The following is a 14408-nucleotide window of genomic DNA, read 5'->3' as shown; positions in this document are numbered from 1 at the left end:
AATGGCTACACGTTTTCATTGGCTCATCCTGATGGCATACAAATCTATGTGGGTAAATGAGTGAGAGGCAATAGCTGGGCAAACACTTCACTTCCATATTCAGAGCATATAAACACTCAATACATATTTAAAGCCATTCCCCTTCAGTGAATCCAGGATGGATGGTCCATTGGGACGCACCAGTGTGTGTGGTCAGACAGAATGAGCAGGATGTAGATCAATCCTTATTAAAACAAACCCCGAGAGAACACAAACTGGGGCAGTCCCATAAAAAGATAGTTGTGAGAGGACTAGTTAGGGCTCAGGGAATATAAATGGATGAATTAGCTGAGTAACACATTATGATATCTGGTGAATCACACCAGTGATAGAATTAAAGTAATCGCTGTATGTCACAATTCATCAGAGGAAATTTGAATTGATAATCAACCCTGAATCCACACATTTCATTATAAATTCATTCTATATTCATTTATTTTCACTTATTCACATGTAGGCCAACTATGAAAGCATTGCTCACTGCATTTGCTTATAGTGTGTGTACAGGAAGGTACCAAATGAGCTGGAACTAAAAGGGGGTTTGGTTTGGAACAATGACCCAGATGAGCTGATCAAACATATGACATCAGCATGGCCCACAGCCAGTTCCCCCCAGGCTAGAGGATGCTTTTACTGCCCTACCAATCATCTGCATCAGTGCTGCTGAGAAGGGGGCTTGTTGGTTTGGACCCAGCAATGCTGAATTCTGCAAACAAGACGGCAGCAACAATTTACAGCACAGTTCAAATGGATACTACTAAAGAGTAAAGAAAAAAAGTAAAGATTTCTCATGAAGGGACACAACTGTAATTTCAAAAGGGAAATACGCTGTTTAGCACAAACAAATTGAAGGTCCAGAAGGACCAAATGAAGACATAACCCCAAGCTTCAGACCCAACCCTGTCAGTCCAAAAAGCAAAAAAAAAAAAAAAAAGCTGAATTTATTGTAAAATGTATTGAAACAAACAAACAAACAAAAAAAAAACTGACCGTTAATTACATTTTCCTAATAAAAAGAAAATGAAAACAAGAAACAAGTTTGCAAAATGTAAGGTACACTAGTAAAAAAAAAAAAAAAAAAAAAAAAAAAAACATTTTCATATATTACCTTTTTATGCTGACTTTTGAACTTTCGATTCATCAAAGAATCATAAAAAATAAATTACGGGTTTGACAAAAATATTAAGCAACATAGCTGTTCATCCATCAACATAATCATTTAATATATTTTATACACTTCTACTGTGACTTCAGGAGGGTGACTGTCATGTAGTAGTGATTTCACTCCTGTGGTTAATTTCTAATTGTTTGATAGTGTTTGATACAATGTAGATAGGGACTTCTCTCCACATGTTTTGGACACACCTATTGATAGGATGGGTTCAGCCGCAGCGTGCAGGAAATTCATTCATTGAAATGCCTTCTCTTGTGTATACATAGGGTAAAGTCAGCTAAAATGGGCCATGTTTTGGTAAATTACTTATAACACCATCAAATAAGCTATATGCATGAGATTTACTTATAACACCATCAAATAAGCTATATGCATGAGATCTAATAATATATTTTATAAATTAGCATGGGTCTCTTAAATATATACATCTTTTTTTAACTGTCCGGTTAAAATGGGCCAATATATAAAGAGAACAACACAGGTAATTTCTGCTGAAATCATTTTATTTTTAACAGTACATTCATTGACACTATTGTCTTTAGTGTGCCATAGCAACACCGTGAATGTATTTCATTAAATAGAAAGTTGAACAAATATTTCATTAAAAAATGCAATTAAAAATGAACTGATCATGTTGTATAGGTGTGTGTTTCTGTGCATTAGTGTCTTTTGTGTGCATGTATGTGTGTATGCTTGTCGAATATTTGTCAAAATTTTTGTTAAAGATTAAAACATCTTTGACAATAAAAATGTGTTTAATGTGTTTAAATGTATACAAGTCGCCGGGATATTAGAATTACGTCGGTTAAAAATAGTAATAAAACTGTTCCCATTCAGTCTGTCAACTCGGTACAACACATGACTATGGGATATCGCGCTCTAGCGCCGTCTACTGAAGACACCTTTTATTCACGCCTGAACAGGCCAATGACGCATGACGACGTGGGCGGGGCTCCTGCCCACACCATATAAATGCAGTCGTATGCATCATTTCCTTTGTTCTTCAGCTCTTCACCGTGCTGTTAGAACCAAGGGGGTAATCCATCAGCCGGAAATTGAAGCTTCCCTTGGGGGCCGCCATTGTAGCAGACCATCATCTGCTGTTAGCATTCCATTGATTCCCATTCATTTTGGCGTCACTTTGACAGCGAATAACTTTACATCTGAGGCGTCCAAAGACTCCATTTGTCCATTATTTATTTCTAAAGAAACACGACAATGTATAAAAGGCTCCATTACTTTGTATGGCCCCGATGAAGCCGTTTTTGTAAAAATAGGCTAACGATTGCGTCATAACCACGCGACTCTCTGTCGCATAGTAGAGAAATTACCATATAGACATGCAGGAGGAGAAGCTCGCAGGCAATCGGGGGGACGTGGAGGCATAAAGTCAAGGGAGAAGCCCATAGAGAGTCATAAAGTTGCTCCTGCTGCTGCTCATGGACAGCTCCTACTCACGCTCTCCGTCTCTGCAAGATTCGGAAGGGAATGATTCAGATTTTCTCTTGGCACAGCTACTAGAAGACTTACAACTGTCAGACAGGTTGCTCACGTCACATCTACGTCGTCAAGCTCAGTTTGAGCCTGCGCAGTACGCTCAGCCATCAGGAAGTGAGTGCTTCTAATTGGCTTCACTTTTTTCCGTTAAAATCTATGGGGTCGCTGAGTCCATTTCTTTTACTGTCTATGGTTAGAACACCATCACGCCACATTTTCGCAAGAAGAAAAACCCACGGTGGTGATTCTTGTCGAAACTAAGGCAGAAAGAGAAAGCTTCTAGCACAAGTTCATCTTTGCTAACGAATGGCTAAGTTTTTCTCAAACAAAATGTTCAAACATGCCACATTCACAAGAAAACCCACGATGGTGACTCTTGTTAAGGCATAAAAGACAATTTTTAGCTTGAGTTTAGCACGACTAACAAATGGCTAATAAACTTTTTCATGAGAAATATCTAAACATAAGTTGTGTGATGCCTGTCAATGGCATGTGGGTGTTTATATAACGTTACTCACGCCGGTGTGTTGGAATTGTCCACGCTAGGCTGGATCTCTCCAACCCCAATGCATGTGTGCTGTGCACTACCGACAGCTTCAACATGTCTTCGGGTACTAATCCAGATGCGGCGATCCCAGTTTTTGGAGGCCACGGAGAGTTGAACAATTGTGTAGAGGCCGAGGGTCTGTGTAGTGTTCACTACAATGTTCCTCTGACTGCCATGAGTCTGAATTCTGTCTCGCTGGATGCGGGCGAGGAAAGCTCTGACGATATATATATATATATATATATATACAGTATACATATATTTTGTTTTGTTTTTTTGAGCAGGACAGCTCACAGCTCCCCCGAGGTTGGTGGAAGTAAAGTGATGGCCCTTGCATTGATCTGTATTGGATAGCGGCAACCAAGTTTGTCGGTCGAGTGACCTGCCCCGATACAGAGAAGCTTGCAGGTTTTATTTGACTCCTGTAGAAACAGTTCTGGGAACTCGCCTGTAGATGATAGATCTATCCAGATTGGGTAGAAATAATTGATTTGAAGAATTGATAAGAAATGTAAATGTGTACCTTGAAATGCAATGTTAGTCACTTTGGATAAAAGCATCTGCCAAATGCATTAAATGTAAATGTAAATAACCCTGCAAGATAGCGGGTACATTTTTTGAGTAAGTTGTCAATCAAATAAATGTGTGTTCAGCATACAAGGCCTCATGTGTTTGATTGTCAAAACAATAAGAATGCATTAGAATCACTGACCTCACAGTCTGGCCGTGTGCCGACAGAGGAGGAAAATGCAGTGATATGCAATATACAGCTAAACGATGTTTGCAAAAGGACGTGAGGTTCCCTAGGTGATGCCTGGGAATCCTAGCTGTTCTGTCTGCCTCGAGGCGCGCTGGCACGCACGCTCACGAATACCATGGTTTCTTCACACGATTTCAGTGGGGCTGTCGGTTGCGGTTTCCCTCGCACCCCCTCAGGAGAGACCCCTGACATGGTTGTGAAGCGCTTTGGGTGTACGGCAGTACATAAGAAACGCGCCATATAAATTCTTCATTCATGTCACCCGCACATGCGCTGTTGTGCGTGCACCCTCCGCGGTCACAAAAATTGGGCTGCACACGGACGGCGTGCGCAGACATCCGCAGACTCTCCTGATGGTGACAATTAGATCACAGACAGTGCGCGGATGGTCGTGGAACTCCAGAGTTCCGCTCCGTCTCACGCACAGTTTTGAGCATAAGCCTTTCAGGTTATCCTCCTTTGGCCATAAGGACAGAAAGACGTGTTCTATGCGTGAACTTAGGAAACTTTGTTTCCATTGTCCATATTCACTACATCTTGTGCACAGTTGAGTGTGCAAATCTTTCAAAGTATACTACTTTGGCGGCCGTGAGTGCGGAAAGACACGTTCGGCGTGCATACTTGCTGGTGATCTTTGTTCCCAAGCGAGAAAGTCACTCATACACTCTGTTGTACATGCACCATAGACCCTCCTGGCGTAAATTAAGGGCATGTGGACGGTGTGCGTAACGTGGATAGCCGAAGTATACTTTGGGCTTCAAGGTCTGAGTTTTTAGGCTCGTTACAAAATTTTATAGTATCATCATGACCTGATGATAGATCTGGAGGCTAACCTCCGTTTGAGCCTTTAGAATCCTTGAATATAAGGATACTGCTCTGTCGTTGGTAATCTTCATGCGCTATTGGTGCATTCCTTTTGCACCCAATTTGCGTTTGGTGGTGTTGCGTCCGAACGCGGCGTATATGCCTAAAGTCATGACGGCAGTGCTCTCTCGTTTGAGCTGCCTGCCCTGAAAAATCTCTGACTCAGAGGAAGACAGGAGACTTGCTTTGTGTCCTGTGTGAGTTATACGCATGTACATTGGGCAGATACAGGCTAAATGCCCGTCTGACCAGCCTTTTGTCATGTTTTCCAACTCGGCTAGTGAGAAGCTGCTATCTAAGCGATGTCTTTCACATGGAATTGTAGAAAGCTGTCTATAGCAGATAAGGAGTTGGTTCTGCCTGGAGGGGTGTTTGCGCACTCTAGGGCATGGAAATGTCATGGGCTTGGTTTAAGATTTTCGTGAGGATGCCAGTTAGGCGTCACTGCACACATTTGTCCGGTGTACCGGCTAGATGTCACTGCGCCGATGGTAACTTAGGCCATTCTTTAAACCAGGGGCTCTCGCTCTCTTGAAAAAGGTTATGTGGCGGTGCTGGTCCCTTACGTTTAGTTCAGCTACTTGGTGGGGCGTGAGTATATGTCTCATAGTCATGTGTTGTACTGAACGTTGAGTTATGCATATAACTACTGTTCCCAGAAGGAGGGAAACGAGGTACAACACCTCTGAGCAACGCACAGTCGGAGGCTCGGTGAAGAGCTGGACTGAACAAAGGAAATGACGCATACGACTGCATTTATATGCTGTGGCCCACGTCGTCATGCGTCATTGGCCTTTCAGGCCTGAATAAAAGGTGTCTTCAGTAGACGGCGATAGAGCGCGATATCCCATAGTCACGTGTTGTAGGCTACCTCATTTCCCTCCTTCTGGGAACAGTAGTTATATGCATAACTCAAACTTTTTTTTTGAGTCGGTTCACCAAAATGAACCGGATCCGAGAAATGAATCGGACCTTCCTGATCTTTCAAATCTTTTCAGCTGGGTAGTATGTTTTTTTTTTTTTAAGAAATGACGTCTCCTCCGCCACCTGTTGGCGGTGAAGAACCTTTACAGTAGGCACCTAATACCATTTAAAACTTACTACTACACAAAGAGTAGGCCTACTGTGCACTAGCCTTATATATGTAATGATATTCGTATATATGCATGGTGTAGTCAATATAGTTCCCTATTTGTTTTTGTTTTTGCTTTGCTTTGCTTTGCTTGTACGCGCCTGCCACAGAGTTTCACGCGCAGAGCGTCACCGATCAACTGGTGCTCGTGCACGCCAGCATCTGCCCCAGCTCTCGTGTCCTGTCAGCAGCAGGTTAAAAACGCCCTCATATAACTCTTATATATGTATTTATATTCATATATGCACAAGGTTTATCAAATATAGTCAAATTTTTATTTTTTTTGTTGTTGCTTTGCTTGCACGCGCCTGTCAGATTTCATAACAGAGCGTCCCCGATCTGCCGTTGCTCGTGCACGCCAGCATCTGCCTCAGCTCTCGAGTCCTGTCAGGTAAGAATGCGGCTAATTATGTTAGCATGTTTGACTGAGCATGATTTCGTGTAATTTTCTGCAGCGTCTTCATCATAAAGTAAAGTCATTATCATCATCAGACAGCAGTAACGTTAGATGACCAGGCTTGATGATTATCTGGGTTTATTTTAAGACTGGGGTTTTGTTTTGAACATGTTGACTTCGACCTTGGAAAACACGCATAACGCATAACTTAGTTCACATAGACTGGATTCAAGTACAGTATGTACCCTTTTCACAGACTGTGATGACGCGTTTTTATGGTCAACAACATGTGAAATGTGAAAAGGGTCAAATTACCAAGATGAGCAGCTACAAGAAAACAGGCAGTACCTGCTGATTTTTGGACCATAAGCGTTTCACTTTTCACATATGGCATAATGCAGACAGAGTGAGCCATTTATTGCACCTTCTGCCCAATTCGAGTTGGCCTTTCTTGATCATTTTCAAGGACATTGACAAAGGGGAGGGGAACTTCAATATTGATTAATACATATATTCAGTTTAGGGCATCTAGTACTGTTATTGGCCCCATGGAGAAGATAAGTTATGTATAAGGTTTTATATGTAATCGGAACTGGATTTCTTGAATATTTATGCACCAAATTCTGACGATTATTTGTTTATGCAAATAAAAACTGTTGTTTGCTCAGGCACCAGGCTGGATCTTAGTGGGTGGAAATTTAAATTTTGTATGGATACAAAACTGGATGATCCTCTTCTTGACCACATCCCATCATCAAAGCTCTTCAAGATCTTTATGAAAGACTTCAAAATAATTGACATTTGAAGGCAGACCCAACCTAATGACAGGGACTATTCGTTTTATTTACACCCACATAATGCACAATACAAGAATAGATTATTTCTTGTTATAAAAACGGTTAGTTCCAGTCCTTTATCCTGATTGGGCTGTGCTTCACGATAAAACACGGCTATGACCACTTCACCCTACGGTTCTATGTATCACTGGTGGTGGTTGGGGAGAGATCCCCTGATGAACAGTAGCTGCTAGTACTTATGGAAGCGCTAGGCCTCATTCATTCATTCATTCATTCATTCATTCATACACAACACCGCTAGCAACCACTCTTAGCAACGTAAACATGTTTGTTCTCAATGATATTGTTCATTGAAGCTTATAGAGTACAGTATTGTGCGAGATCGAGTAAGTGAATGTACCTTCATTAAGTAGATATAGCACTTTCCTTCAGGTCAGTCCTATATTCGTAATAAAAAAATCTGTTTGAATGTCTGCTGCAATATACTGTATAGGGGTTTTCCGTTCCCTGACATGCACTTGTCAGTTGCGTCTTGCTTCTCCATGTTCACAATTTGTCCTTTCAATATAAAGTCTTCTCTACTGACTAACTCACTCATAAAGACAGTCTTTGCCGCCATCTAATGGCGAACTAATGTAACTTCTGCTGCTGTTCATGGCTAGGGACTATTTTTTCCAGCGGAAGGAAGGCTTTTAGTGATTTTACTTCATGAAAGTTGCACTAATACATATTTTTTGGCTTTAAAATTTGTATTGTGTGGTGACCGTTTTATAAAAGCAATATTTGAGGCTCAGCCTCTCGTACCTTATTGCTTACTTATCTGCTCAACTTTCTTATCGTGTGACTGTGTTTGTTACTGTAGCTGTGTTGACGATCTATCCTGCATGCTGAGTGACCACTCTCCCCTTGTTATATCTCTGTTATTACCTGACAAATTGAGATGCAAATATAGATGGAGGCTTAACCCTAATCTCCTTAATCAGCTTGAATTTTGTATGTTCATTGGAGAACAAATTGATATTTTCACTCACACAAATAAACCTTCCTGTGCCAATAAATGTTTTTTTATGGGAAATCTTAAAAGTCTATCTAAGGGGACAGTACACTGCATACATCAAAGGGACAGGAAACCAATGGAACACCAAATTGAAAGACCTTGAATTTGAAATTTTGAGAAAATGTACCAGAAAAAACATCAAAAACTGTTTGTATAGAAATCTAATCAACAAGAAAAGGGATTATAACACACTACATATCAGGCAGAGAGGGCCATCATAAGATCAAAGCAACGTTACTATGACCTTGGGGAGAAAGCCTTAAAGGGATACTCCACCCAAAAATGAAAATTCTGTCATAATTTACTCACCCTCAAGTTGTTGCAAACCTGTATGAGTTTCTTTCTTCTGCTGAACACAAAGGAAGATATTTTGAAGAATGATTGGAACCAAACGGTTATTTGACACCATTGACTTCCATAGTAGAAAAAAATATGTCAATGGTGCCAAAGTTCCTATCGTTCTTCAAAATATCTTCCTTTGTGTTCAGCAGAAGAAAGAAACTCATACAGGTTTGCAACAACTTGAGGGTGAGAAAATTATGACAGAATTTTCATTTTTGGGTGGAGTATCCCTTTAAAGTGGACCAAAACAGGCAAATGATAAATTCCATAGATATTGGTAATAACATTTCCTATAACCCTATAGAGAGTTTTATAGAGAACTTTGCACATCCCAAGTGAGAGAAGATGTGTCCCAAATGGAAGCTCGTATCTCCTCTGTTGACATACCATTCTTATCTGAAGAAAATAGACATAGCTTGGATAAACCATTTTCTGTTTCCAAACTGAAATAAGCTATACAATTATTGCATAATAAATCACATGGGGAGAATGGCTTCCCCCCTGAATTTTACAATAAATTTAGAGATTAGCTTAATCTCACTTCTCAATACGGACTATAAAATAGTAACTAAAATGATAGCTAGGAGACTAGAAAATGTCCGACCTGTATTGGTGAAACCAGGCTTTTTAATATAATACATACTTATAAGATAAATCAGATACCTGGGGTAGCCACTTTCCTTGACGCCAAAAAGCCCGGGCTCTTCTCATTGGCTGTCATTGCCGATGTCATTTTCAGTCAGAACACATTTCACACAGCAGGATTTTGAATCTCTATCAGGTCCAGATATTTAGCATGCCAAATAGCTCACGGGAGTCGGCAACGCATTGGCGATTCTCTCAGATCGCGTCTTTGATAATTCACACCGCGTGATTTGTCAATCGCGTAAACGAGCACCGATTTTCCAATGATTTCCTCCATTTGTCTGCGCTTTCGCAAAACCTGTTGGCGAGTGAAAATCGTGCAATGTGAACTCGGCATTACCTTGATCTTCAAATTCAAAAAGTTTTCACCCCCCGGCTCTGATACTGTTATTCCAGATATACTGTGGTTATCAGAGGATAATAATTGTATTTAGAAAAGCTAACATACTGGTTAAGAAATAAAAGCAAAACATTTTACAGAGTTTGGGAACCCTTCCTTGTTTATATGGAAAAATCTTCTATAGACCAGATATAGCTACGTTTTTTTAATACATTGACATTGCACTGTATTGTCTTTTTGTCTTATACCATTTTATACCCTGTGTCATCTTGGCTATTTGCTTATTGATGCCACACCTTTGTAACACCCTTGTGTTTTTATTTATCTATTGTCCTTTCTGTCTAGTCCTGTGTCTTTTTCTTTGCCTTGTATAGTGTGATGTATAACCGTTCAAAGCAAAAAAACAAACAAAAAAAGGGGGGGGGGGGGGGGATTATACACTGTATAAGGCACTGTGAAAATACCCATTTTGTACTGTACCAATTTTTGTTTAATGGAACCATGAACTTGACATATTGGACAATACAGATGAATCCATAGCGAAGTCCTGCTATGAACCCTCAGCCCATTTCTTGCGTCTCTCGGTCTTGTTCAATTTGACACGGAGATGATGAAATGCAAAGTTTTAATAATGTTTTTACTGCATTCATTTTTGGTACAGGATGGCTCTTTCTGTACTGTCAAGTCTAAGGATCAATTGAAAATTTGATCATATTCAATGCACTGAAAATGACAGAATCAGCACTGTATAGACACAATGCTATAGATACAGACAGGTTAATGAAGCATCATGTCATTTAAGGTGGAATGAAAGGCTTCAATAGCTATAAGTAGCTGGATTAAGCCTTGTGAGAGCATGTGTTGAAAGGTCAATGTCAGCTTGAATCATGGAACGAACACATGTTTGTTTTGACGTGCATCATAATCCACATCTGTGTTTGTTTTTTGACCTTTGATCACATTTCTCAAAAGACTTTTTCTCAATCCTACTGGAGGTCCCCATACCTATACATTTTTATGTCTGCTATGACGTGAGCTTTTTTTTAGATAGGAAAGAAATTCTCATTCATCTGTTATATTATATTAACAAAAATTATATTGATTAAATAATAATACATATATTAACAAATATTTGCATAAACATGGTAACATTAGGAACTGTTTCTAAAATGTATTGGGGGGTAGGCCTATATGAATTTAACACTAAAAAAAAAAAAAAAAAAAAAAAAAAAAAAAAATTTCTTTTAATTGATATTTTTTGCTGGAATCTGGCATGCACCAGTGACAGGGCGACACACAGGAAAATGCATAATTTAGATCAGTTTATTGTTATCAGGTCCTCTCAAAGTATATGTCAATTTGATCAAATACTGTATGTCTAAGGCTTTAATCACCATGAAATCAAAATGAAAAATTAAAAAAAATATATGTAATATTGCAGTATGCATTATAAATTATTTATCTGTGAACATCTTTTTTATTTATTTAAATAATGTGCCTTTGTAAATTTTAATCAAAATAACTTCTCTTTTCTGATGAGATGTTTATGATGACATGAGATCACAGCAATAGCAAACCACAACCATCCAACGATCCACTAAATGTTTTCTTGCTTGAGAACCCTTTTCACTCGGATACATACATCACAATAGGGACTATAGAACAATAAGCTTAGGAGAATGTATTTTAACATAAAAGTCTTACAGACTTCACCTTTAATTTTATATGCAGGGTTACATTTGAACTTGATCACGTCTAATGGTGCAACACTTAAATATTTAGCATTTCATAAATTGAAGATAGCAGTCTCCCAGGAGAGAGGGTTTCTTCACCATGGCCTGAAATGGGTCTGTCAGATATGAAGATATAAAAATGCGCAGTTTTAGAGGAGCAGGGCTGTGAAACGCACTGTTTTAACCGATTCAAGCAAATGCAAGGATTCAGGCAATACAGCATGTCGTTCATCCAGAAGATTAGATTTTTCCTTAAGCGGCAGATTTCTAGAGTTCAGGTGTCTTCGAGTGGATTTCTATGGCGGCCGCGGACACGTGAGTAAGTTGGAGCCAGCTGTGAAGTTTTGTAAAAATTAACTGCTGTTGTTTCCACTGTGCTCTTTCTTTAGCTCACCTGCTGTCATGCTTTCCAGAGCGGCCCCCATGGCTGGGGTCACTGCGCACAAGATCAGTAAACACATCACCTTCTTCGCCAGTGACGTCGATGGGACTCCTACGGCTAGCTTTTCACCTGGTCACCCTAAACCTATATTGCTGTTACTGCCGTGGCTGGGCTCCAGACCGCAAGCCATTGCCAAGTACTGTGAGATTTACTTTCGCACAGGCTTTGATGTACTCGTTGTGGAAAGCGAAGTGAGCCAGTTCTTGTGGCCCCGTTGGGGGTTGGAGTACAGTGGCCGTGTGCTGGAATTATTAGAAAGCGAGCGCTTCTCACAGCGCCCCCTACTGGTACATGCTTTCTCCATAGGGGGATATACGTTTTCTCAGGTGCTTGTGCATGTGGCCAAAGATACCCAGCGTTACCAAGGCCTGACAAACAGGATCAGGGGTCATATCTACGACAGCCTGGTCACGGGATCACTGGACCATATGGCCAACGGTATGTACAGAGATTGCAATGTAAAGTATGTTCATATATAATCCTTTCAGTCTGCACTGCTAACACTTTGGGGTTTGGGGTGGATGGTATGATCAGAATCTTGCATCTTGTTATGACTATCTTTATATTATGTATATTTTATATTATTTGTGTTGTAAATTCAAGTGGTAATGTTAAACATTCAAACTCTACAGTTGTACAAACAAATCTTTCACTTTTATTTCATGTATAATAAATTACATAATAGCTACATAAATGCATGGTATCTCTGCTACAATATTACAGATGTATTACAATTTAAAATAACTGTTTTCTATTTGAATTTATTTTAAAATGTCATTTATTCCTGTGATGGTAAAGCTGAATTTTCAGCATCATTACTCCAGTCTTCAGTCACATGATCCTTCAGAGATCATTCTAATGCTGCATTCGAATAAGCTGATTTGCGCAAGATATATTTCTTATTATCAGTTGAAAAAAGTTGTGCTGCTTAATATTCTTTTTATGAATAGAAAGTTCAAAAGAACAGCATTTATTTGAAATCAAAATCTTTTGTAACATTAGAACTGTTAGTTTCATGCATTCTTGTTGAATAAAAGTAGTAATTGCTTAAAAAAAGAAATCTAACCAACAATAAACTAAAACAGGGTATCTACGACAACAATACAGTGAATTCTCTATAAAATACACCATCACACCGCCCAGCCCTATTAGTACACTGTAAATGTGTTGTTTTTCACCCTTCACTTCTTTGTGATTTAATACGTCTGTGTAGGATTGTTGTTCCTGTAGAGCAACTCCCATAACAGATGGTTAACGTACTGGAGAATTAAAGTTGGCACTATGACCAAATGTGGGGTCATGGACTATATAAATCAGTCAACCTCTGCTTATAATTATAGGTTACATGACAGTATCATGTTTTTTGTCAGGTTTGATATCAAACTTGATTAAAAGCAATATACCATCTCATATAAATAAAACTTTACATATCCCTAAAGTTATGATGTAGAAATATCATGCTTGTAAAATAAAAGTTTGGTACTACCTCATCGAATATATATATATTTTTTACATAATTGTTTATGTAAATTGCAGTGCCTAACACTACTGCTTGTAAAAACCTTAAAACATTTTGACTCAATCTTGCGATAAACGGTACTTTTTAAAAATGTAAAGTTGGTATGATTTTTTTAATGTTTTTGAAAGAAGCCTCTTATACTCACCAAGGCTAATTTGTTTTTAGTCAAAAATACAGTAAAAACAGTAATATTGTGAACAATTCTTACAATTTAAAATAAATGCTCTTTTATGATATAAAATGTAATTTATTCCTGTGATGGTAAAGCTGTTTTTCAGCATCATTACTCCAGTCTTCAGTGTCACATGATCCTTGTTGTTTGTTTTCCAGGTCTGGGTAAAACCATATTTCCCCGGCTTGAGGGTCTCGTGAGAACGGCTGGCCTTCTGTACTTCCGTGTCTTTAAACACCAGACGGTTGACTACTTCAACTCGGCTATCAGTATTTTCTGGAACACTCCTGTGATGGCACCTGCTCTCTTCTTTTACGCTGAGAACGATGCAATGTGCGATTACAAGAGCTTGGAGAAGAAGGTGGAGTTATGGAGGAATCGAGGCCTATCTGTCGAAATCAAGAAGTGGAAAGAGTCTATTCATGCAGGTCATCTGCGCACACATCCTCATGAATACCTGGCCACCCTAGAGAACTTTGTGATGTCTCTCAACATGGTGCCTCTAAAGGCCAAAATGTAAACTCTGAACTGCCATCACCTGCCTCATTAAACATCAGAAATAGCCTGAAGTGCCTGGTTTGACTGTTATATAGACATTCTCTTTAGTTTAAGGTAACAAAATTTGTTTTTTTCTCAAACCTCTTCAGTCTGTTGAAATATTTATGTGACTACATTTAATGAAGACCATAACACTGGCATGTTGAGGATGTGTAATACTACATGCAATCTATTGATATGTGACCAATTTGGTTTGTTGTAATACAATGTGAAGCTCCTGTACTTCGGACCTCAAAATGATTATCTTGAAATACACAACTGTATATCATTATTTTGCTGTAGATATTTATGATAAACAGTAAAAGGTTTAAGAGACCTTTTGCATGTAATGAGTCGTAGCTTATATGACAACTTGACTGAACTTTTAACATCTATAGTATGTTTATTCGAATA

The 14408-nt window shown here is 39.1% G+C and overlaps 1 protein-coding gene across 1 annotated transcript; it reads left to right on the top strand.

Moving 5' to 3' along the window:
• The first annotated feature begins 11625 nt into the window (after positions 1 to 11625).
• Positions 11626 to 14176, top strand: si:dkey-5i3.5 (uncharacterized protein LOC565091 homolog). The gene is made up of 2 exons (XM_056251165.1): positions 11626 to 12204; positions 13616 to 14176. The coding sequence occupies exons 1-2, from the start codon at positions 11727 to 11729 to the stop codon at positions 13975 to 13977; spliced, it is 840 nt and encodes a 279-aa protein (XP_056107140.1). The 5' UTR covers positions 11626 to 11726; the 3' UTR covers positions 13978 to 14176.
• Positions 14177 to 14408: the final 232 nt, after the last annotated feature.

This window comes from Rhinichthys klamathensis, unplaced genomic scaffold (genome assembly GCF_029890125.1).
Source record: "Rhinichthys klamathensis goyatoka isolate OS25496 unplaced genomic scaffold, OSU_Roscu_1.1 h1tg000078l_1, whole genome shotgun sequence".
Classification (NCBI taxonomy): domain Eukaryota; kingdom Metazoa; phylum Chordata; class Actinopteri; order Cypriniformes; family Leuciscidae; genus Rhinichthys; species Rhinichthys klamathensis.
This window is presented reverse-complemented; position numbering and strand designations above follow the sequence as displayed.

Excerpts from the sequence above, each read along its gene's own strand:
- si:dkey-5i3.5 (XM_056251165.1), top strand. The coding sequence starts at position 11,727 with ATGCTTTCCAGAGCGGCCCCCATGGCTGGGGTCACTGCGCACAAGATC. Across the intron at positions 12,205-13,615 it reads ACTGGACCATATGGCCAACG|GTCTGGGTAAAACCATATTT; the intron begins GTATGTACAGAG and ends TTTGTTTTCCAG.